The sequence below is a fragment of the Malurus melanocephalus genome, unplaced genomic scaffold, assembly GCF_030028575.1.
Source record: "Malurus melanocephalus ecotype Western Australia unplaced genomic scaffold, MMel_1.1 scaffold_41, whole genome shotgun sequence".
NCBI lineage: Eukaryota > Metazoa > Chordata > Aves > Passeriformes > Maluridae > Malurus > Malurus melanocephalus.
This window is the reverse complement of record NW_026623273.1, coordinates 2,662,424-2,688,306: the sequence shown is the minus strand read 5'-3', so window position 1 is coordinate 2,688,306 and position 25,883 is coordinate 2,662,424. Positions and strand designations below refer to the sequence as shown.

At 41.5% G+C, this 25,883-nt stretch overlaps 1 protein-coding gene across 1 annotated transcript; it reads left to right on the top strand.

Moving 5' to 3' along the window:
- On the top strand, positions 1 to 25,578 carry C6 (complement C6). Its single transcript, XM_057364717.1, has 19 exons — positions 1 to 203; positions 422 to 511; positions 1,607 to 1,896; positions 2,684 to 2,840; positions 5,101 to 5,245; positions 5,852 to 5,993; positions 7,302 to 7,440; positions 9,380 to 9,580; positions 13,116 to 13,356; positions 14,034 to 14,156; positions 15,104 to 15,270; positions 16,138 to 16,363; positions 17,537 to 17,708; positions 18,677 to 18,785; positions 19,175 to 19,307; positions 20,280 to 20,471; positions 21,002 to 21,092; positions 22,538 to 22,779; positions 24,676 to 25,578. The coding sequence occupies exons 3-19, from the start codon at positions 1,739 to 1,741 to the stop codon at positions 24,882 to 24,884; spliced, it is 2,847 nt and encodes a 948-aa protein (XP_057220700.1). The 5' UTR covers positions 1 to 203; positions 422 to 511; positions 1,607 to 1,738; the 3' UTR covers positions 24,885 to 25,578.
- Positions 25,579 to 25,883: the final 305 nt, after the last annotated feature.

Genomic DNA, 25,883 nt, shown 5'->3' with positions numbered 1-25,883 from the left:
AGCACTCAGATATTCTGCCTTACCCCTGCAAGGGCAAAGGCCATTCTGCTCTGATCACTCCTGCCACCAGATCAACCTGCCTTCATTAAAGGATAACCAGATCAAACAAAGCCTCTGGCTTCTCATTTGAAAGAGTGCAGCAAACCACACCAGGGTCGCACCAGTATGCAGAGCAGACTGACCTTTCGGGTAACAGTCTTAGAGTAAGTTAAAAAGGAAGATTTTTTTTTTTTTTTTTTGGGTGGCTTCAGTGTGTACAGGTTGCAAGACCTATGGAGAAGTGTTCTGTGGGTTTGGTTTGKTCTCTTTTCTTTAAAATGTTGAATTACTATCTCACGTGTTTAAATTTATATGGCTTCTGATGCACTGATTGGTTGGTGTTTTGCTCACTGGTGAGAATAAACTGTTTTTTTGTGTACAGCACAGTGAAGGAATGAAGCAAGTAATTGTTCTGTAGACCTTCAACTCCTTTCTAAGCCAGCCTTTTTGGAGCAAGAAGCCAGGAACTCAGGTAAGGAGAAAAATGCAAAATCTGCTCTCTTCCTGGTCCACTGCACTTATGGTGACACTGGTACTTCTTCTGTCTTACCATTTTTATGATCAGATTATACTTAAATCTCTCTGAAAGGTTTGTTCATTGATGAGCTTTCCATGTAAAAAGTGCTGCAAGTTCTCACTGCACAACACTGTGAAGACTTACTGCCTTCCTTTGCTAAGGGAGGAAGCAATATTTTGATTTGATGCCATTAAATTTTTTTCAGCAATATATAAAAGCCATAATAGCATATGCGGCTAAAAACCTAAAAAAATGAACACAATTGAACAACTCCTTTCAAACTGCTTGAAATTAAGTATTCTGGAATATTGTTTTGAAATAAATACTTTGGGTTTAAAACTTTCTATTGGGTTTGGCGTTTTTTTTTTTGAGGTGAACCAAATTTACAACGCTCTGCTGTATGGCCTATCACATTTAGTGTTGATTCAACTTCATGAGGAGGTTTGCATTTTTCGATTAATAAATATTTTGTTTGGATTTTTTTTTTATTTTAAGTTTACCAAATATTATTACTTCCTAAACACTGCCTATAACCTTCTKTATCAGCAAATAAAGTCTGACTGCTGGAGTGAGAAATAGGCTAGATGTTCTGTTTCTTCTGCTGGTGGGAAATTCAGATGAGCTTTGAATAGAGATAGTTTGCAGTTTCAACAGGCTAGTCAAAACTTTGATAAGGGAGAATTCACTGCAGTAAAATGCTTATGCAAAGGGGGTTTATAGGCATGTGAAAATTAATTGGTTACAGGGTAAAAGGTGGAGTTGCTTAGTCTTAAGGTCTTGTTTGTTGTTTTATATACTTTGTAGGAAGAACTCTCACTTTTATTCTTATTTCTAGAAAATATTCTTGAGAATACTTCTAAGCAATGAAGAACATTAGCAGATCTTTATTTGTTATAAAGTAATTTACAAGTAACTTCTGAAATAGAAGTAACAATTGTGGTTAGTACTCCTAATAAATAAGTGGCCAAAAAAGGAATCATTGTGACTTCTGGTTCTCAAATTAACTGAATCACCGCTAATTGACTCTCATGTATGATTGCCCCTTCCTAGGTGCCCTGCTTCAAGCCTTTGTGTTGCAAAACAGATTTGAAGGCTCTCTACGTCAGAAGAGACATCTCTAAGAATCCTGGCACAACTAAACAAGAGTTTCTTGAGCTTTTGTTGCTTGTCTCCGTGGTGCAGATGGAGCCCTTCTCTGCGGGTGTGATGGTGGCAGTGCACCTGGTCCTGCTGAGCCTGGCCATCGGGAGCAGCCAGGGATGCTACTGTGAGCATTATCCCTGGGTGCCGTGGTCTGCCTGCTCACAGACCTGCAATTATGGCACACAGAYCAGGCACAGGTAGGGCTGAGCCATCTCTCTTCCCCTGGGTTTCTGTTAGGGGAAAATGCCTCTTCTGGAGAGGGGCACCTTGTGAAAAATTGTCGTGCTCAAATGTTCATCAGACAATCAAATAACTTTATTGCAACACCTCAAAATTASAGAAGTTTGTATATAAAACATTACTGCTCATCAGGCAGGGAGGGAAGGAGAGGGCTGGAATTAAGTGATCTKTAAGATCCCTTCCAACTCAGACCATTCTAATCCAATGATCCAGTGTCTCCAAACAAAGCAGTATGTGCAGATGGATGCAGTGAGGTGAGGACAGCCAGGTCCCACAGGGGCCTTGGTGTCAGTGTGCACTGAGTGTTCTGCCCCCAGAGACACACGAGGCTGGTGTTCACAGCTCTGCTCTGGGAGCCCTGCACTTCCTGCTCACAGGAAGGGTGAGCTCCAAATTTCCTMCCCATTAATTTTATGACAATGGTAAATGTCAAATAAAGATTCAGCAGCATCAAATTGGATGCAACTCTGTGGTATAATCTAAACTTGTGAGAAATCCCCTCCTTTCCTGCTGACTCTGTCTGTAGCCATCCTCTGGCACATCTGAAGTTGCATGAATCAAAGAGAATTGTTCTTTAAACTTAGGGCATATTTGGATTTTTCTTGTAATCAACATTCTGCAACTGCATTTTATCTCTCAAGGTTTCTTGGTTGGGCTCAAATCATTTTGTCAGCCTTCACCCACAGATAGGGAATGCCTACTATCTGTCTATTCTTTCCTAGCATTGTTTTTGACATTCTTTAGGCTTCCAGTACTACATTGGTTCCATCCTCCACATGGCTGTGACCAGCTGTGTGCAAAGCAAGAATCTCGTGCATGTAACCAGCAAACGTGTCCTATCAACTGTCAGCTTGGAGACTTCGGCCCTTGGTCAGAATGCGACCCGTGTGTCAAAAAACAAGTAGGTAGAAAGTGTATTATGTTGGTTAAATTAAAGAATTTACACTGAAGAGATCTCCTGGTTACAACTTTATGGCAGTTCATCTGCAAAAATGATGGTTTAAGTTAACAAGGCAAATTGGTTATGAATTATACAGTAGGAGCCAAAGAGAACAAGTTAAAATAAGCAGATCAGACCAGAAAGGGGTGATTTAGTAGAGTAAATCCATTTATGAGATCTTGCTTCAAAGTTTCCACTGCCATAATTGAAGGYGAGTTTTTCACTTAAAGAATAAACTAAACTGTAAAGTGTGCATGTCTGCTTAAGCAGGAGAAAGCCACAGGATCTTAGCTTATCCATAGCACTCTGTGTGTTCTAAAGACAGGAAAGCAGGATCAAATMATCTCTTCAAAGAGTCCACAAATCCTAAGTGCTGCTGGCTAAAAATGTTCAGGCTGCATAGTCAGGATCAACTTGAGARTGCTGCTAACAAATATAGAACACCATTCCCTGAACCTTCAAATCCACAAAAAAACCCCACAGGTACATGTGCTAATATCTGTGAGACAAACCCCCAGGATGACGCTTCTTCCTCTTGGGCTTCTGYCTGTTGCCAATGGGAGACTCAGAGGTGAGAGAGTAGAGAGGGAAGAAATGAAAAATCAGGTTCAAGTGTATTTGACCTAAACAAACCAAGCCCTGTCCAGTTTAAGGTTGCAGCAGACAGAGGAGAGTGGACAGCAGATTGCTCTATGGGGGTGGCTCTATGGCTAGTGGGTCCAAGCTTTGAAGCTGACCATGAGGGCAGCTCCAAGATTCCATGCAGAAACTGCCTACATCTCTCTGCATGCACCCCTTGGCTTCAGAAATCCATGCTGGAAAAGCAATCCTGCAAAACCTGGCAGGAATCATGAGTGTATCTCTATGTACATATATCAATATGWACATTTATACATATATGTGTATGTATTTATATACATGTATACATGTATCTGTATATACACATATAACTTTCTGATGCCCAAACAGGATRAGAAGACATGAAAAAGATGTTCTAGATGTGACATGCCAACCAGCCTGAGGGGTTGCAGCTAGGATGGACAATATGAGAGCAGGGCAGGGAGAATCAGTGAAAGATTTGGAGACAGAAAACTTCAAGAGCTGAAAATGAGTGTTCTTCTCAATTGCACTGATTTCAATATCCTCTCATATGTCTTACATCCATATATATACATCCATGTTAATTTTTACTAATTTTAAATATTGATGCAACATCTATGCTTCTTCAASCAAAAGCATGCTTTTGTGGACTGTGGTACATTCTCCCCTGCCAACTATAAAGATTATAACTTGTGACCTTTATAAATAGGAAAAAACCAACAGAATGGAGGACTTGGATTACAATGTAAGAGTGAAGACTAGTGTGAGTTCCCAGAGAGGGGAAGGGATAAAGAAGTGGAAGGTCTCACAAATATAGCATTATGGATCTGAAAGGCGGTGCAAGAAATGGTTCTCTTGAGCTTGAAACCTTTCTTGCTGCTCTTTGCATTCTCCCTTCAGAGTCACTCGGTCACTGATTTTCACTAGAATCTTCCTGAATTGTTTGTCTCCAGTATCTGTCTAAAGGGAGGGAAGTCTGCAAAGAGCCCTACTTCATCAGTGGGAAAAATTCTTAGAGGAGGAACTGTTGAGTCACATGGAGACAGGGCTCACGAGAGTCCCGTGGAGTGGAAAACATATCTGAAATGCTTTACTGTTCAACTTTATTGTTCTGCGTGGAATGTGTTGGGGAAAGAAAACTCCATGAGATTCCAGAAACTTTCAGGAAAAGCATTTTTGTCATCCCAAGTCAATCAGTTCTCCTCAGACAACGGGCCCCACATGTAGGAGTCCAGCCAGCTGGGTTGTCACTGTCAGGGTGTTTCTCTTTTAGCAGAGGTGGTAAAAATCTCTGTAAGCCTGTTCTCACACCATTTCCTACTGTACATTTACGACTGAAATACAGGGACAGAATTTTTGRTTCCTTTGGTGATGTAGACCAGATTGTCTGCAGTTAAATCATTTATGCTCCATCAGCTAATGAGGCTCTTGGATATCCCTTCCCTGCCTGTCTCCCTGGGATGGTTGGATGTAAGGACACCAATAACTGATCATTTCCTTCAGGGTTCTGCTTTTGATAAAGCTTCAGCAGCACTGAGGCGTGTGGCTCTGCCTGGGGTGGCATTTTGCTACAAACACTGATCACAGATACAGCCCTGAGTTTATTTCTTCTGCCTTTCAGTTTCGTACCCGGCCCCTMCTGCGACCATCCCAGTTCGGGGGTGAGGACTGCACCGAGCCGCTGGTGGATTCCCGCCCGTGTTTCCCAACTAAGATCTGCAACATAGTGGAAGTTAACTGCAAGAATAAATTTCAGTGTGAAAGCGGTAATGATAATGTGCAGCTGCAGTGTCACCAGTTAGGCAAAGATTCAATACTGATACAAAAGAGATCTGTACATTACATGCATAAATTCCAGGGAAAAGGAACCAGGGAGAAAAGTCTGTGTCAGAATTCTTATGCACTAATAGCAGCTTAACTTTCCAGCTTCTTCAAYAAATAATTAAAACACAATCTGTAGCCTGAGATGTCACTATGACCATGACAGCTGGACAGTAGCACTGTTCCAACAATATTTCTTTGCACATTTTTTTGAGGTGCAAACATACCCATAGAGTTTGAACAGAAATTCTCACTATTTTTATTAGGCTTGTGGCTATTTCTTGTTTGCTTCCATTTAGCAATACAGTATTAGACTCAATTTTATCCACATATGCTTTTGCCAAACTTAAAATTAAGCCTTTGCAGCTTTGAAACAAGGCAAAACTTGCAGAATTGAAACAACCATTTCTTAATTGGGCTGATCCTGGCCTGATACTGCCTCAGTGTTAACATCTGTGGCAAGCTCACACCTTTGTGAGGGAAGAAGACAAGACTGCCCTTTCTGCATTCAGACAAGAGGAACCTTTGCTGCTGCTGTTTCTCTGGTGCAGGTCGCTGTATTTCAAAATCATTGGAATGTAATGGAGAAAATGACTGTGGGGACAACTCTGACGAAAGAGACTGTGCAAGGAAAAAGTCTGTGTGCCACCGAATGTATGAGCCCATTCCTGGTGTGCAGTTAATGGCCAATGGGTAAGCCAATTTTGCTAACTTTTGCATGAGTTTGTTATCTCACTAATTTAGATAACAGTGTAATTCCCAGTTAGTATGTGATCACATTCACTAAAACATAATCTCTCAAGTTAARACTGTAAAGAAATTATAAAAATACAATAAAACCTTCAGGCTAGGACTTGCCCGCTGTGTCTTCCAATCCTGCTCTGTTCTGCTGGTGGAGCAGATGAAGAGTTGTCAAGGAACGCTTCTCCTCAGTGACTTGTCCTTGTCCAGAAACCAGAATATCATGTACAGGCAACTTACAGCTCATGGAATTACTTACATGGTGCCAAATGCTTCAGAAATTTTGAGAATGTTTCTCCATAGATGCTGCTTGTGTTACATTTCAAAGGGCATTTCAATTGCTTCCCGGCTATTAATTAAAGCAATATAAAGCCTAAACATGGGATGCGTCTCCCAAGCAGGCTTGAATATTGTAATTGAATTTTGATCTCAGTGTGGTCCAGTAACATCACTTATGGCAGAAATGGAGAACCACCAGTTCAGTTTCCTAAAACCGTTTTTAGGTTCTCTGCTTAAGGCTGACTGCCTTATCCTGACTTTGGGGTTATTGTAAGGTTAGGCATTGCAGGAAAGTAGGAAATTGGATTGATGCTACTGCATTTTTCAGGTGATGCCTGATGATTTTTGCTTTTCCTTTTTACGCTTTCTGTACCCGCTATGCATCTCTGGTATCCCTTATCCCRCATGTTTATAATTCCTGTATCCTGATGTTCAGCTTAGTTTAGGAGTTCTGCTGGGCAGAGAGACCAAACATCCTGAGGAAGGGGTCAGTGTGCCCTGTGCTATCTTAAACCCGAGGCTCCAGCCTTGGGTGAATCCTTGTCTTTGGAACATCTTGTGTGAACTGGGCTCTGGCCTCATCTGGGGGACATTACTGCATTTGTTGTGTTTCTTATTGGGGAATCCTAAACAGATATGTTAATTCCCGAAATCTATAAAACTTGTATCCATGCTATACACGGGTGTGCATTCTGCCATCAAAGTGCACCTGGGATCCCAAATACAGAGGTAAAACCCTTTTATCCCCTTAACCACGTCTGTGTCATTATTAAAAACTGGCCTTTCAAGGCAACACAGGTGAATTCAATGTGAATGAGAAGTTCTTGTAGAGTGATATCTCTCAAAGCAGTAACATGACCCAGATGCTCATGCTCTCAATCAAATCTACAATACCCCAATGCAGCTATATACCATGAAATGTTTCAAGTCCATAGATCTTTCTGGAGTTGTTTAACCTCTGGAAATATTTTTTTTTTTTAGATTTCACATTCTGTCAGGAGAGAGCCGAGGGGAAGTCCTTGGCAACTCATTCAATGGAGGAAAATGCACAACAGTGAAGGGCAATGTGGCAAGGAAATTTTATCGTCTCCCTGCAAATGTGGAGGCTGTCAGCTTTCAGGTACTATCAAACAGCAGCTCCTAGCTGAAAAACTCTTGCTGTAATCACAATCTAAGACGASTGCTCAAGTGTTTGCTAGTACTGCTTCAGAACAAGATTTCTCAACCTGGTGAGGCTGGAACATGCTTGAGTTGATGTGTGGCAATGGGATAAATTTTCTGGTTCCCCCATTCAGACCCATGTTAACTCAATGATCATATATCAGGGTCAATATGATTGATCTGAGCTTCTCCTGCTTCCCTGTAGCTGTGGCCTTATGTTGGCACCACGGGCCCTCTCCTAGCCAGATATCATCCAGCCAGGAGCTTGTTCAGCTCCAAAGCTTATTCCAGCATCACTGCTGTGTGTTTGAATACCAATGGCTGCACCTACTGACTCCAGCTCCCTTCCTGTCACCTGCAGCCTTGGGACACTGTTCCCTCCTGAGCCACCTCCTGAGCCACCTGGACCCCTCCGTCCTGCTTGTCCCCAGCCCAGACCCTCCATGGAGCTGAAAGGAAAGGAGGCAGACACTGAATGTGGGAAGCAGGAGGATAAAATATACACAGCCTGGAGAGGAGGGTTACAGGACAGGCCAAGGACAAAATGAACCTGGCTTGTATCATAAAAAATCTGGAAATCATTAGTTTTTTTTGGACACTGGCATTTAGAAAATGCTGTGAGGTGCCATGGTTAGGGCACAACATCTGGGTGTGCAAATAGGGGCAGGCCCTGTTTGAAGGCAGCAGGTGCTGCCCTGGGAAGGAAAGGATGCAGGACATGAAGACAGCTCAACTAATGGATCATAACTGAACTGCTGATTTTTGCCACAGATGTCATGAGGTTTTAAAATTGCTTTAACAAAAGCGACTGAGACAAGGACACCCTGCTACATTCCACAGAAACTGCAATTGAGTTGGCCATGACATGTAGGATTTTTCAGAAACAGTGAAAAATTCCTATGTGCAGAAATATTGAGAGGAAAGCCAACCCTTGGTTTGCTCCAGTCTCTATACTTGTGAAGATCATTAAGTAGCTGATGTCCATTTGCAGAACTGTTAAGGGTTTGTGAAACTCATCTTCAAGGGTGCATCTTTATCTTTTAACATTTAGAGCAGTTTCTCATATAGGCAGGTCACTGGATCATACCTTCTTGCAACTCCAGTGTATTTTCCTGCCAAGGCATATGACATTTTGTAAAATACAAGTGGATTGGGGAATGCCACCTCACCTCCCAAAGAACTTGGGAGCCCTGTGAATCAAATAAGTCTAGAGGAATAAAAAAAAATTGCATCTGTCAAAAACCCACAGGGGTTTTGCCTGAATTTTGGGAAATGAGTGTTTTCTGATCTGATGCTGAGGTTTTCCTGGTGCTTTGCTCAACACCTCCACTGAGGCTTACCAACTCGATCTGGCAGGTTTGCTCACAATTCCTCACCACCTGCCTTTAATCCATCATACCATCTGAGGGCTAGCACTCCAAGTGTACTCTAAGACTCTCCKCTGGAAATCTGCTCATTCTTCCAGCTGAAAGAAGAAAGGTCAGGAAAYACCAAACTCTGTCTTGTACAATATTGAAGCCATGGTATCAGGAAGTGGTCAGAATGAGGACAATAACATGTATTTCTCAAATTCTTTTAAAACTGGGTTGAAACTTGTTAAAAATTATTCCTAAGCTTTAGGAACAGGGCTGGAAAGTTCTAGAAGAAAGTGTTACACACTTTTTTGTTGCTGTTGTATAAATCCCTATTAGTAAGTTTTTTTATTCTTCTTGCCTATTAGCCTTTCTCAGCCTCATCTTTTGTGTTAAGAGCAGTTTTGTAGCTTGCTTTCATGTCTCAAATCATGCATGCTTTTTTTCCCATTAAGAAACATCAAGAAATCGAGAACCCTTTTCTTAATAGTTTTCTGTTTCAGATTATTATTTGTGCAAATGCATTTTGCTTTCCTGAATTGCCAGGTAACAGATGAYGAGGATGATGTAAAATCGGATTTCTACAAAGACTTAACTCCCCTGAGTAATGTCGTTTCTGACAGTAGTTCATCCGATYACAGAGGTGAAAGACATTCTGGTATCCCAATTCTTTTTTCAAAAAATAAAAAGGTCCAAGTTACATCATCTTCCTCCTTCAAGAAAGCCATCAAAGCCTCACGTGAAAAGGTAATTGAATGTTGCCTTTGGTTTCTTTCTTTCAATTAATTTCAGTCGGCTCATTTTGGAACTTTCCCTACCAAGACATTGGCCCACTAGAATTAGGTATTAAAAAACCCTCTTCTGATACTATAAGATATTCCTGGTAGTAGCATACCTTTTATAATGCAACATAGTTGTCCGGGTTTAGTACAGAAATCCTAAGCTTATTCCATTTTTAAAAAGCATAGATTTGACATTATTACATAGGGAAAAGAGTGGTTTATCCAATCCTAACTATACATTAAGAGGGCACAGTACCTAACAGTAGCAGACAACTCAAAAAATAAAGGAAGTGCATTCAGGAATGTCACTCATATGCATGTACTGAGTATTAATCTACTTTTTTTTTTTATTTGGTAACTAATTTGCATRTTGGTGTCTCATGTCTGCCAAGATGCACTTGGTCATAATCTCAGAAACATCACAACCACAGGAAAAATTTCTCAGAATAGAAAACATTTTTTTTCCCATAAGATTCTGCATCTGTAATTCAAATGAATACTGTAGGGTATAAAATTACATATCTTTATAGCTTAATGGCAGTAAACGATGGGCTCGTGTTTGTATTTCTGTATGGGAAAGGCCACAGACTGAATGAAGCTAAAGCTTGTTGAAACCCAGGAGTTCTAATGCAATTAGAGTGAAACTTTTGCAAAAATATTAGTCTTTTTATTAAGATTTTCTATGATGGAAGTTTACTGCAGGCCTTGCTCACTCATCCTAATGTTTAAGGAATTTGGCTATTTAAACAGTCCATTACTCCTTGTTTSAATGCAGCTATCCTGGAGATCCAGCTCCTGGAAACCAGGTCACTTTCATGCCCATGTAAACACCTGTACACAGATCAGCTGCTCTCCTGTACAACTGGCAAGTTTATTTTCATGGAACCGTGGCTTCTTATTGGCTTAAACCCAATTACAGAAATATTAGTTAAAATTAAATTTCCAACAGAAAGGTTCCTTTGTGTATTACATTGTTTTTCAGCATTGTTGTCTTGGAAGGTGGTGAGGCACTGGAAAAGGCTGCCCAGAGACACTGTGGGTACCCCATGGGCAGCAGGGATTGGATGGGGCTCTGACCAACTTTGTCCAGGGGAGAATGTTCCTCCAACCCAAACCATTCCGTGTGAAAATCACAGAAACCCACCAATAACTTAGTCAGGTGTTGGCTAAAGATGACACAATTTTAAATCCTTTCTTAACAAATCCATAGCAGAAGTTTTTCTGTGGGTCTTCCTTGTGTTCTCTACTGAGTCACACAAGAAACCTCTATTTTTATCTTTACCTGAAAAAAAATATATTATGGAACGTTTGTAGACAGATGCGTACTTATATATGCTTGAGACACCTACAAATAAATCTGCAACACTTCCTTAAATAGTGAAAAAATAAGTTTATATTGATCACTTAAAAGGAGGGAGGAACTTATCTGGGCTTTGGGAGGCCAAATTCAGACCTGTATTTACAATATGTATATACATGACATAAATATTTATATAAAAATTTAATATAATATGCATATGTATTGCATATATGCATATAAATGAACATGTGGCATATAAATGTATGCATAAAAATTTCACATGACTGTCTCAGGGTCTCCAGAAGGTCTTAGCTGCTTGAAGTGCCATGCATTTTTCCATATTGTCATGGAAGACATATGAAGACTGATTTTTTTGAAGTTTATTTACAAGAAGCATTTTTAGCTAAGCTAACTGGTCCTCTAACATTGTCTTCTTGATTTCTGATCCTTTAATCACAGAATCATAAAATAATAGAATGGTTTGTGTTGCAAAGGACATTTAAAGGTCGCCTAGAACGTGCAATCAGCTGGGACACCTCCAACAGACCCTGTTGAACAGAGCCCCATCCAAACTGACCTCGAATGTTTCCAGGAAATGTTTCCTGGAATGTTTCCAGGCACCATCTCTCTGGGCAACCTGCTGTAGTGTTTCAACCTCATCATAAAAATCTTCTTCCWCTTGTGTCGCCTGAATCTACCCTCTTGAAGTCATTACTCCTTGTCCTATTTCTGCAGGCCCTATTAAAAGGTCTGTCCCAAACCTTCTTATAAATGTCCTTCAAGTATCACAAGGTTACATTGAGGCCTCCCTGGAGACCTTCAGGCTGAACAACCCTTTCAGTGTCCATTCATAGGAGAGGTGCTCCAGCCCTCTSATGATTTTTCTGGCCCTTTTCTGGACTGGCTCCAGCAGGTCCCTGTCCCTCCTGTGCAGGGTCCCCAGGGCTGGATGCTCCAGGTGGGTCTCAGCAGAGMRGAGCAGAGGGGCAGAATCCCCTCCCTCCCCTGCTGCCCACGGTGCTCTGGGTGCAGCCCAGGACACGTTTGGCTCTCTGGGCTGKGAGTGCCATGGCCGGGGCATGTCCAGCTCTCACCCCCAGCACCCYCAARCCCTTCTGGGCAGGGCTGCTCCCAGTGAATTCCTCTCCCCATCTGTGCTCAGGCTCAGGATTTCCCAGATTGCATGAGAGCAAATGCTGAGATCAACTTAAGTTTYAAAATCGATATTTGCCAAAGTGGCCTGGAATTTTGTGTGTCACGATTGAAATGTTAGCTGGCACAGCTGAAAATTGAGAAAGTGGAGAGGAGTAGAGCAGTAAAATCCAGCAGAAGAATGCTCCTATAAATCAGTAACACAGTGTTTCATAATTAATTTTTCCTGTCTGCCAGATGGTTATTTGCCCCAGTTTCCTGCCCCTCCTTTTTCTCTCAATCTCTCTGCTTTGGCCTTGTGCCATTAGTTCCCCTTGTCACTTTACAAATCCCTTCTTTCAGTATTTTCCATTTCTTTCTTTTTCACTTAGTGCAACTTCTACATAAGCAGCCTCCAGCTTTGCAAAAACATATGAATAAGTTCTTTCAAAAGAATGTATTTTTTTTCTACATGTAAGAGATGTCCTTTCCAACTCAGGATATCCTGTGATTCTRTGATTCAATGTTTCCAGTGTTTGAACATTCACTTTTTATTTTACCTCTCACATGGACAGTCTGACACTTGAACTCAATGAGGTCTTTATCCCTATGGTTTAGTTTTAGTTTTAACAGACTGATAAATGGTAGAACTTCACAACAGTGAGTTAGTGTTCGAAATACTCACCAGATTAGTTGTGAAGAACCCATACACACATGATATCCTCAGAAAGTTKTGGTCCTCTTAGAATTTGCTGGTGTTTTTGTTTTTTTTTTTTGTTGTTTTTATGTCAGGAGTTCTTTTGGATTGATAGGTGCTTGGTGTGTCCTATTTTTTAGTGGAATACAAATACTGGAATATTTGCTATATGCTCCCACAATGCAAGAGAGCCCTCAAGAACCTCACAGAGCTCTTGGAAAATCCACAGATGTTTTGTTCATGGTTAAAGCACCATGATAAAAGGATTATTTAGTTCTTGTGGTGTATCTCAGGATATAGTCTCAGCTTCTCTTTTTTTTCTGCACTTACCTCCATCTGAAAGTGTTGAAACTCTCCTTTTTTTATTTCTAGAATTCCAACTTTATTAGAGTCCATAAAGTAATTTCTGTTTCAAACTTCACAATGAAACAGTCAAATCTGCAGCTCTCAGACGTCTTTCTAAAAGCACTTAACCACCTGCCCCTGGAGTACAACTATGCTTTATACAGCAGAATATTTGAAGACTTTGGCACTCATTACTACACCTCTGGGAAGTTGGGTGGCTCCTATGATATTCTTTACCAGTACAGCTCTGAGGAACTGCAGACCTCGGGTATGTAATCTTTGACAAGAAATTATCATTATTTGTTTAACAGCTTTTCTTATCCCTCTTTTTAGGTCTTACRTCATATAGTAAGTTCTCCAACAGCAAAAAATTCTTTAGACTTTCACAGACTCAGTAATTACTCACGTTGCCTACATATAGAGCAAAAAGAAATTTTTGCTCTACACTGTCTTTGAAAAGTTCAGGAGATTCCTTATTTGGTAAATGTCACTGTGTTCTGGGAAACCTTCAGACCAAGACCAGGTGCCAGCAGGAAAAGGTGTTCCAGCATATTGCAGCATGGGGGTGAGGTCTGAGAGGTAAAAGTTGTAGGTTTTGGGATGCAGTCAATAAAGTTGATGGTTTGGCTTAGAAATTACTTTAAAATTTTCCCGTGACTGCCAGACTGTCAAAATGAAAAAAAATACCACAAAAATGTATATCTAAGGTTAAAAGCTGTGATTCTTAATGCCAATGCTGTAACTTGCATGGGCATGGGAGGGTAACTASAGCATTTTCTCAGCTCTTGGTACCTGGGGAAGCAGATGCCTGCAGTAGYGAAGTCTCCAGTGGTGGGCAAGGAGCAGGGGAACCTGGTGGCTTCCCTCAGTGTGGGAGCCTGGGGCATGGTGCCTSCCATGTGTCATGGTTGTGGTGATGAAGCTGCTGCTCTCTGCTATTTCTAGGTCTGACTGTTGATGAATCAAAAGAGTGTGTGAGAACAGAAACATCCTGGCGTGTGTTATTCTGGAAGAAAACGAAAGTCAGTACCAAATGCACTGCAAACAAGATGACCGAGAAACACGAAGGTGACCGTGATGGGAACAGGGACATGTCCTGTTAYTTACCCTGAGAGATATCATTCCCCTCAGCTGCCCCAGGTGACCTCTCAGCTTTGTTGAACTACAGACGCTCTTCCACCACTGTCAGAGGTGTCACTSTCTGTGGACACAAGCACTGCAATCATATTCTTACTTGCAAAGGAAATCATGATGTWGGGTGCTGTATGTCTGCTCTGGAGCACCACCATTGGGGATCTGGTGGCACTGGCTTTCCAGTTGGTCATGGATCTGTGAAAATTACCCCTGGCCTGTGCTCCAGGGCCAGGAATGYTGAATTGGAAAATGAGCACAGCTAGAAATTTGTGTCCGTGACTGAGTCCCTGATTTCCTTTAAGAGTTGCTGAGAGCTCACTGAGAGACTTGGGCAGCAATAACACACTCCCTGACTTCCCCTTCACAGCTTYCCCATGCCAAGCAGACATTTAGGTACTGGAGTACCAGAAATGCATCTCAGAAACTGCAGAAAGCTGGCACATTTTAAATGACAATGGCAGGATTCATCTTCTGCATCACTAAGAATAGGGATTTCATCAGCTCCACCCTGTTTTTGTCTCAATAGCTGATTAATTTCTGTTACTTGGGTGCTTACAGCCTGTACTAAAGATCCACCTGCCATGCTGGGTGTTCTGGAGGAGGCTGCTGCATCCTCTACATTTTCCACRGTTGCCTTATGCTCTGACTATTTCCACAGCTCAACTCTCAAATACTCTCTTTTGGAATATTTTCATAGGCTGCTGTCATAGCAGGAATTGTTCTTCTGAGCTTTGACTTAATTTTTCCAAGGATAATTTTTTAAAAAAATAATCTTAATATATTCCTTAAAATCCTCTTACAGCTTTTCTTAGACTTTTGTTGTTATATCCACTATCTTTGAAGACCTTTGTCTGAAAAACTTTGATGAAATCCTTTTCCAGGTTCCATTTTGCAGTCAGCTGAACGATCAGTCTCCCTGGTAAAAGGCGGCAGGTCAGAGTACGCAGCAGCTCTGGCCTGGGAGAAAAAGGGTGCTTTTCCAGGAAACAAAATCTTCCAAGAATGGCTGGAATCAGCAAAGGACAATCCTGTGGTGATTGACTTTGCGGTAAGAGAAAACAAGAAAACAAGAAAAACACTGAGAAAGCAAAGACCAACTGGTTAGCAGCTGTTCATCAGCTCTGAAGATGCTTTTCTTGTAAACTGAGACAATGCTGTGTGTGACACAAATGTACATAAATATGGGTGTAACATAAACATTCAAAACTTTATTCCAGTAACTTCTTGTGCATGTTGGCTTAAAAGCCACACCAATTTTGCATTGTCCATGGATGGCTGGGAGTAAGAGTGAGAAATGTCAATGAATTGCTGCAGCACCAGCAGGAGCTCAAGCATAGGTAGGGATTAGTCATTGTGGAGGAAAATGCATGGCGCTGAGAATGACTTTTCYCCCTGATAATGATAATTTCCCTGTCAGGTCTTTGCTGCAAAGTCAGAGCTAAACCAGAACAAAACAGCAACCCCCATACATCTGTCCTGCTCCTTTAATGCAGCTGCAGAAGCTACTGTGAGTGCTCCGAGCTGTCTCCCGCCCCAGCTGCAAAGTACTGCAAAGTACTCCAGGCAAATAGTAAAACCTCCCTGAATGCAGCACGGGCTGAGGTCTCTCCTGCTGCTGCTGCTGAACCCCTGAAGGCAGCATAGGGATGTCTCACACGGCTGGGACTGGGTGCAAGCAAACCCTTCATCACGTGGAGACAGTGTCCTGAATTTTAAGACATAGTATCYCATTTAGGTGATTTTCCCCTGGCTCACAGAGCCCTAAACTGAGGACATTCTAAAATATAGAATAGCACTGCCTTTAAAGCATCCATAACTGATAGCATCCATAAAGCATCATAAGTGATACAGCGCCTTGAAACCCTCCACCGCCGCCGCGCTGTGGCTGTCCCCGCTGACCGAGCGCTCTGTGCAGGTGTCGCCCATCGTGGAGCTGGTGCGGAACGTGCCCTGTGCGGTGACCAAGCGGCAGCACCTGCGCAGGGCTCTGCTGGAACACGCGGGGCGCTTCGACCCGTGCGGGTGCGCTCCGTGCCCCAACAACGCGCGGCCGATGCTCTCGGGGACGCGGTGCCTGTGCGTGTGCCGCGCCGGCACCTACGGCCCCAACTGCGAGATGCGGGCTCCCGGATACACGGAAGGTATTTGGGGTGGTGGCATCGCCGTGTAAACGTGGCTCTTTGGGTGTCCCTTCGTCAGGGATTAATCTGCCTTAACCACCCCTTGCTAAATCCGCAACGCTTGTTACCACGTGGTGATGTGCAAAAAGAGTAAAAGTAGGGATTTTTTTTTTTTTTTTTTTTAATAAAGCTGAATAGCCGTGACTCAAAAGAAAATGTAAGACATGGTAAAATATTCCTTAGCTGCATAATTAGGATAATATGAAATGAGCTGTTCAGCAGTAAGGTGAAGCTGAGATCAAAGATAATTGATGCAAAAAACTAAGAAACCCATTGCTTAGTTTTCCTTATAGCCTATTATGTTTAAAACTAAATGGCTAATGAAGATAAAAACTGTTGATTACAGTTTAGAAGGAGAACCCAGTTGTCGTAAGGGGAGAGAACGTGGTAATAATTCTGGAGACTTTAAAGAGCAATTTAATGCAAAAACATTTTTAAATGAAATATATACTAGTGCCCTACCTAAGGGAAATGAAAGAGACATTATGTATGTTTATATTCCACAACCAAAAAGGAGTATAAGGTAATGTCAGTTAGACAGATGTGGGTCTCATTATCTGACCCTGATAAAAGAATATTTTGAAAGAGATAAACARCTGAAGACAGAGGTCCATATATAAAGTGTATTGCATGCAGAAAAGAAAGCGTGTGTAAGCAAAAATTTTTATGTATGTGTCATGGCTGTACAGATTAAATATGCCAGGGGTTAASAGGAGACAGTAGTAGCATGGGATGTACATTTGGGGCTTTGATACGGTGTTAAATCTCAGATTTATTAAAAACTCTTTAAATAAYGGCCAATCTAAGAAACTTGTCAGTTCCATGAAAACTTGTACATCTCTGTGTGCAATAAAAACATTAAATATAYTGGCTTCTAGGTTTTAATATTACTTGCAATCAAAACTAGAAAGGTAAATGTATTTTAGGATTTAATGAAGCAGTTGGATTTTGGCTGGGTACCTTTTGGAAAATTTAATATTCTAGATGTCATTTATTCCCTTAACATTAACAATTTAAAATCTTCTGAAACCATTATTATGAATTTGTCATCATCCCTCTCATACGTGGCCTTAAAAGAAATACTGTGTATGGTACTGGTCTGCCAAAAGATGGTGTTTCTTTTCTGTCTTGCAGTTGCTGTCGATGGACGATGGGGTTGCTGGTCTGCATGGAGCCCGTGTGACGCTTCCTTCAAAAGAAGCAGGACCCGGGAATGCAATAATCCCCCCCCAACGAGCGGTGGGAAGCAGTGTGAAGGGCAGGGGAAGGAGGAGGAGGACTGTTCCATCCCTGTGTTCACAAACAAGTAAGAGGATCAAAAGATCTCCATAGTYATGGGACATTTAAGGAACCCTCCGGAGTGGCTTTGCCGCTACCAACAAGTGGCAGACAACTGTCCTCTCTCAACTTCTGTGGTGGAGCAGAGAGAAGGAAAAGTCTGAAGATCTCTTCAACTTGCTTCTCATTTGGATTTATTAATTGTTTATTCCTAAAAAAATTGTTGATGGATTGCATACTAAAGTATTCCTGTAGATCTTGTATGCTGCTTTGCATGGCTTCTCTTTCAAAGCCATGGACAACTCTCTTGCTTTTCTTTGCTGGAGTTCACGGTTTCTTTTTTTTTTGCTATAACATCCTCTTCTCTTAGAGGTTTAGACCAAACTCAGTCTCACAAAGAATTCAGGTGAAGCTACCAGGTTCCTGTATTCCCACTTGAAGTATGCCTGATGTACCTTTTTTAGCAAGGTTTCAACTTCAAGTCCTAACCTCAAACTGGCTCAGTTTTTTTCATCTACAAGCCCAAGGCTTCAATTTTTCTGCAGGAAGCAAGAGCTGAAGAAGGATTTTCACTGTCCTTGCTGTAATAGCTGCAGAGGGGATCCTGGAGTCRATAGGAGAGGATTACAAGCAATGGGTTCCACAGTTCTTTGTTGCTCCATGGTGTACACATCCATGCCCACAGAGACTAGCCTCGTTGCAAAAGAATTGCATGAATAATTTAGAGACTTCTTGTTACGTTGTTCTTTGCCTCTTTTCTGTCTAAGAATATTTAATTAACTATGTTGATAGATGCATTTTGCACTTTTTTTTACTGCTCCCACGTTCTCCCTCCTACCAACCTGCAGTTTTGTCCACCATCTTTTATTTAACAGAATAAAATTGTGGAGGGAGGATGACAGGATACACTTGCAGTGCTCTCCTGATATTCTGCCATTGTTACTTGGTGACACAAATGCTTAAGATACAACCTCACAGCAAATTTTCACTTTTCAGAGGTGCTCCTTGTATAAATGATGATGAATCCAGGAAAGAAGACGATGTGACTGATAAACCTGAGTCTGGGTGTTCTAAGCCAGACCCACCAGAATATGGCTTTATCAGGGTGAGCATAAAGTTATACAGAAGCAAAGTGTAGTTGTTACAGAGATGGGAAATTTTACMGATTCTCTGCTATGTGTGCCTGAGAGCCAGTCTAGCTACTGTGTTAGAGGAATGCTGTGGGACTCCAGCCCACCACACTACACAGCAGCTGAAGAAAAGTCAAGGTAAAATCTGTTTCAAGTGGTCCCCAAATCCTTGTTTTGTAACCATGACATCAGTACTGCAACTGGACAAAATTATCATTRTATTGGTGAGTGGATGACTCATATTTCAGAGTAGGAAAAGCATGCATTCATTACATCTTATCAGGATTTTGCTATTGTTTTTTTTTAGCAATGCCTAATCTCATTACCATAGATTTTTGAGAAGCTTTTTGGTGGTTTTTTTTAGAATGAGAAGAGCCATTATGCTGTGGGGGAGRAAGCTGAAATCGCCTGTGTGAGTGGTCATAGCCTTGTTGGCTATCAGTACCTTCGGTGTCTGCCAGATCAAACCTGGACACAGGAACATATTGAGTGCAAACGTAAGAAAGGAGAAACGAACAAAACAGAAGTGGAAGAAAAAGACACAAAATAGATATTAATACAGGTTTTAGGRAAAAAAAATCTGTAAGATATCTGAAAAGATTGCATTTTAAGAAGGTATTTCACATAGACATGGCAAAAACATCRTGAGTCACTACATCACTCCTCTTTCAATTCAGAAGTGTTACTATTATGTGCTTTGTAAGGATATTGTAATACCCAGTGCATTAGAAACCCTCAGATGGATGCTGTAAGATCATTCTCTTGTCTAGTTTTAAATACCTCTAACAAAAGGACTCACCTTTTGTTTYCAGAATTACATAGATATATTCAAGTTGATACAGTAATGAAGAAAAAAACATTCTTATCGAAATTTCTCTATTATCTTTCGTATTAAATAGATGGTGTATTTCTAACCACAGCTTCCCTGTCTGCCTTGGAAATCTCYACCATAAATCAGTGCCTTGAAGTATTATAGTCCAGTTAAGAATTAAGGATCAGAATTGGTCTGTATTTGTTAACAAGAGAGATTTCAGTATTTTTCTAAAACTTGRTGTGATTTCATTGACGTTGTCTTGTTTTTAACCAAAAAATCCCACCTGCATATACTTATGAGCTTTCTATTGCTATTGATGGTGTTTCATTTACAAAAGAAAAATTAGAATATGCCTTTAAATCCTATTCTTACTATTTTTAAACAGCAATATTGAATTATTTATGTTGAGATACATTAGAAATGTATTGTAATTATTTAGTTATTACTTGAAAAATATTTTAAAGACTATGACAGTGCWCTGAAAATTTCTAAACTTAATTGTGTTAAATTTTTATTAGTTTTGAATGTCAGACAAATGTTCAGTGTTATTGAGTGTCTTTATATAGGTCTTCAGATAATACATTATGACTTTCTGTAAATATCCACACAGCATTAAACCAACAAGAATTATGCTCTTTTTTATTGTTTGTTACAGCCTCAGTATGCCTCAGGCCACCAATACCTGACAGTGTCACAATTTCCCCATTTAAGCAACAGTACAACATTGGTGAAACCATAAAGCTGAGCTGCCAAGCTGGGTTTATAGTCACTGGTCACACAAAGTATACCTGTGGGGAAGACCTGTCCTGGATWCCTCCTGTTTCGGGGTCTATTAAATGTGAAAAAGGTTAGTATGCCTGCAGATACTTTACTGTTTCCATATGGTATTAACAGTACTGTTTACTTCAGCTAGCTAGAACCAGAAGGCTGATGCCTGGGTTTAAGACSTATAGCAGCTGTTCATTAATTTTAGTTTTGCTTTGTGCCTACCATGGTGACAGAATTTCAGCTCTAAACTTCTGCATTAAGCTCAGAATTTTTGGAGGCAATGTACTGTAAACTTCAATAATGAAACTGAGACACTGCAACTGTTTGCTTAAAGCCGAACCAAAACAAACCCCAGCTGTATTAACAAGGCTTTATGAAAGTAGGAAAATGCATTCTATTGAAATTTCAGCTTCTCTTCTTGAACAGGATTTTCCAGTGACTTTTGCAAAGACTGATGAAAATACTTGTAGCATGCCAACCAAGGAGCTTTTGAAGAGAAAAACTTGGGAAAAAATAGAAATATATCCATTTTAGCTTTTTATGTAAAGAGTGTAAGATAATTCTTTTCATGCTTTACTAGTTACAGCARTTCTCACTGTATCGTTTCAGATGTGCAAAATGAAATTAGAGGTATTTGTAATCCCGGACAAAAGCAGGTTGGATCTCAGTGTGTTTGTATGTCTCCAGAAGAAGATTGTGGGTGAGTACTGTAATTAGAAGTTGAAGTTTCTCTAATGATAGACCAAGATACCACTGCAATACAGAACTGGAAGAATAGGAAAAGAGAGCTGCAAATCAAAACTACTGTCTGTTCAAATATTAGCTATTATTTCTCTGTATTCATTTACAGCCTGGTTTATAGCCTATGAAATAAATGAACAATCACAGGATCACAGAATGGGTCAGACTGGAAGGAGCCAYAGTGGTCATTTGGTCCAGCCTCCCCACTCAATGAGGGCCATCCCAGAGCACACAGAACAGGATTGTGTCCAGGTGCTGCTTGGATATCTCTAGTGAGGGAAACTCCACAGCCTCTGTGGGCAGCCTGTTCCAGTGTGTGGTCAGTCTCACAGTTCTTCCCCATGTTCAGGTGGAGCTCCCTGTCCATCAGTTTCTCCCATTGTCTCTCATCCTGTTGCTCAGAACCCCCGAGCACAGCCTGGTCCCTGTTCTGACCCCTCCCTGCAGACACTGACAGACATTGATGAGGTCCCCTCTCAGTTGTCTCTTGTTGAGGCTGAACAGACCCAGCTCCCCCAGCCTTTCTGTGTAAGAGAGATGCTCCATCCCTTTCACTATCTCTGTAACCTCCACTGGACCCGTTGCAGGAGCTCCACATCTCTCTTGTGCTGCAGAGCCCAGAGCCGTGCACTRCACTCCAGATGTGCCTCACCAGGGCTGAGTAGAGGGACAGGGTCACCTCCCTGACCTTCTGGCAATGTTCTCCCTAATGCACCCAATTACATTAATGTAACACACCACAGCATATCTTTTTAATCTACACTGCTATCTGCTACTGGAGACCCCAACTCTTCCTTTTTTTCTCTTTATTTCTCCCATTTCTACRTTGTCACCATCATCATCATGCACAAGGAGCATGCAAGGTTGGGACTATGATCACTAATGTTCCTTCCAATCCAAACCATTCTATGATTTTGTGATTCTCTTTTTGGGAAATGACTAAGCTCCACACCACTAKGCTGCTTGGAAATGCACGCACCTTCTAGGAATGAATCCACTCAGTAACCAAGAGCAATATGGGGAAAAAAGAAATTGCAAGCAGCATAACTGCTCTTGCTTGCCTTTAGTACCAATATAACTATGTCAGAGACAGACTTGCACACACAGTGCAGGGAGGCATTAACTCAGAAAAAACAGCCCGGGGCCYGTGTAAATTTCATGTCTTTGTGGATGTAACAGCATCCCTTTTTTCTTGTAGAGGCACATGTCCTTCACCTCCCATCTCAYAGCTCTCGTTGTATCAGGTCCTGGTCCTGCTGTAGCTGGGGCAGCCTTATTCTTTAGATGTATCTCCAGCATGGCCATGGCTTTGCTGTGTTTCATCTGATGCTGATGGACTATGTAGAAGCATGGACTTGCTCCACAGCCTGCTAAAATAATTTTTTCTTTTCTTCCTTTGGGCAGCCACTACTCAGAAGACATCTGTGTTCTACATGCTGTTTCTGAACAGAATGTGACCATGCCCAGCTGCCAGTACTTAGCTGAAATGTGCCTCGGGGTGCAGCCATTTCATTTCTTGCATGCTGGCCCTTGCCATGGTAATTCCAAACTAGACTGGGCTATTGAGAGGGTGAAGCTCTCTACAAAAAGCTTGAACACAGTGCCCTGTGGCTATGACACCTGCTATGACTGGGAGTACTGTCCAGGTATGACTTCTGAAATGGTGAGATTCAGCCTTCCCTTTGGTTCTAAAAGTAAAATGTGCTGACATTTTCACTGCCCCAAGAATGGTATTTACAGACATTGTGGTCTCTCCAGGCACAAGGAATGTGGAAGTGTGGTCAGTCTTGAGTCCCTGATATCAAGTGTCACACTTAGATAAGTGCCTTTTCCCTTTAACCACGACTAGTGGAGTGTTGTTACTTCCCATTAGAAAGCCACAAGAGGTACCTGGAGATTAGGGAACTTCAGGAGAATTGCTATTTGAATCTTTAATCACAAAAATGTAGTTGGTAATATTTTTACCCATTCCCTCTGAGGCTACTAACCTCTGGTTTGTACTTCAGGAATTAATTTGGGACACACCCTCTATAGCATATAATTAAATTGTGAAATTAAATCACGATACTACTTCAAAAGCAAGACTGGGGCCATCAGGCTTAATGGGATTTTAATGGTAAATTTGCAAATAAACTGTGTTTGAGTTTTAATGAAGCAGCTAAGCTGGTAAAATCCCTAAGAGGATTATACTCTAAACACTGTTGTGCAACTTGGCTATTCACTGTGTAAGCAGGTGATAAGAGCAGTAGTTTTCCTGTAAATGTCTGAGGTTCTGACTGGCTGGGTGCACATCAAGGGCTTGCCAGAAAAAGGCTGCGTGACAGACACGTCAACTTCAGCCCTTGCTTCCAGACACAAATCTGATTCTTATCGCACCTGGTCTACTTAATGATAAATAAAGCAACAGCAGTGAGCAGCAATCCTAAGCCCCTGATTTGAAGATGCAAGATTTCTTCAGCATAGAATTTGAAGTAGAGRACTATGGAATTGCTGCATGAGATGTTGTTCCATGTGGGCTCAAGCAGAGGGCATGACCAGGTGTGTCCATCGAGGGATGTGCTCTGGTGGAGCCTCTAGGCACCTTGTGCTCCTGGGAAAGTGATGATGATTTCTAAATTACTTATTCCAGAGCCTCTAAGAAGCCTAGGTCTGCTTCTGCCGTCTTCAAGCTGGATCTTGTGCCAGCACTTCAGCACTTGTTTTTTTTCTCAAAAGCCTACTGAGAAGCTCTATTCAGAAAAAAWAAGAGAGAGGGGAGAAAAATACAATAAATAAGATTAGTCATCACTGTGGTGCTCAAAAGATTACAGTTGGATCCCTCACCATCTTTACTGAAGTCCACTTTTCATGAGTGTGCACAAACAGTTCGGAAATGAAAGTTTTGTTTTTCCAGAGAGTGAGTAGTTGGTATCAACACCGGGACAGAAGACACTGCAGAGAARATACTGCAGTACCATGAAAACAGCTAAATGGAGGAAAGCACACATTTTTCATGTTTTAGGAAACTGAAGGCAGAAACTCTGCCTAGGGAATTTCTGGGAAAGAATATAAAGAGTCAGGACCTGATTAGATCAGAAATAGGTAATGAAATAACCGGCAGGAGTGAGCTTTACCACAGGCCAGCAGTAGGTAGCTTAGCATTCTTAAAGAGAGCTATAATGAAATAGGAGCTGACACAATATGGACCTTAAGACTCCATTTCATAGCAAGATTGTGTTCAGGGATAATTGGGAATAGAAAGTCAACTTAATATATCTTTGTTTAGAAGAAAAGTCAGGGAAAGCCAGTGGATAAAAATAGWTAGATCAATTCTGCTTTTGTATGGGCCACTGCTGCAAAAACTGTTATTTAAAGCTGATTACGATTGTATTCCTAATATCCAACCATCTAGCGTATGCACTGCAGGCTTTTTGTAATTAATATATCACAAACATCCTATAGTTTTTTTTTTTTGCCCTGTTGGAGTTTGAAATGTCATCAAAGTATAAAATTTGTTTTTAATCATCATATTTGCTGCTAAATTTCCACACTTTCATTCCCAGAGGCACAGACYCAGTGCACCTGCCTCCTGCCTTACGAGTGCCCCAAAGATGAGATCCCCTCTCACTGCATCCGAATGGAGGTGACATCGAAGAAGAGGACAGTCAGCCTTTGCATGCTGGCAGCCATGAAGTGTGCTGGCTTCAAGCTGGAGGTGCTGGAGCTCGAGAGCTGCCAGGCACCACCCTCTGGCCCTCAAACACTGCACTGAATGCAGGCTGAACCACCCATAGGAAAACTTGGTTATGAAAGGATAACTAGATCAAAACCAAAGGATGAGGGGAAAAAAGCCCACAGATCACTTAACAGCTTTTTGGGAGMAGGGTGGCAGTGAGTTTTTTTCCTGTCTGGAAATGACTTGGGCTCGGGGGTAAAGGGGCTGCTTGTCTTTGCTGGCAGCTCTGGGGATGTGCAGGGGAAGGGAGGGAAACAGAGGGGAAGGGAGWAAAAGAAACATTGCCTTTGGTCTCCGCTAGAGCCAGATGAGATTTCTCCTTTTCTCAGCCATTTGTTGTTTTGTCCTTGTGCTTGMAGCTGCTGTGCACTCTTGTCTCGCTGGCTGAGTCGTTCTGTACCACGCAGGCAGGCAGAGCGGGCACTTGAGTATCCAATGGGGAGGGGGTAGCAGGGGGTTATCTGAACTCATGGAGCAAATGCAATGAGCAACACGAAACACTGAGAACCACAATTATGCAATGATTGCCAGAATTCTTCAAAATTGTGTGATAATTGTAATAGCTGAAAGGAGAAGCTGTTTGCTTTCTGTGTTTGTTGGCTGGGTTTGAGCTTTAAGCATTGATGGGGATATTTTATGGACCCCTCAAGGGGAATGAAGCACGYGTTTGTACTTAAATATATAAAAGAAACATTTAATGAACAATACACTGGACAGAGTCCTGCTGTAATGTGTTGTTCTGTGTGGAGTGACTTGGAGTCTGCAGAAATACATCACAATCAGATTCTTTGAATACACCTGCACCAGCACCAAACCTGAGAGGAATTGCATGGAGCAACTCAGCCTGGCCATGGGCCCATCCCCCCAGCATTCCTTGGCCACAAATCATCACTTCTGAGCAGTTACAACTAGAATTTTCCTTTCAGCACTCAGAATTTTACAGAACTGAGGAGGATAAACCTGCCTTTTAAGAAGGAGAAAACTGAAAGTTGCTTATTTTTCCATCAACAGACATCACAATGAAAATCAGAAAAA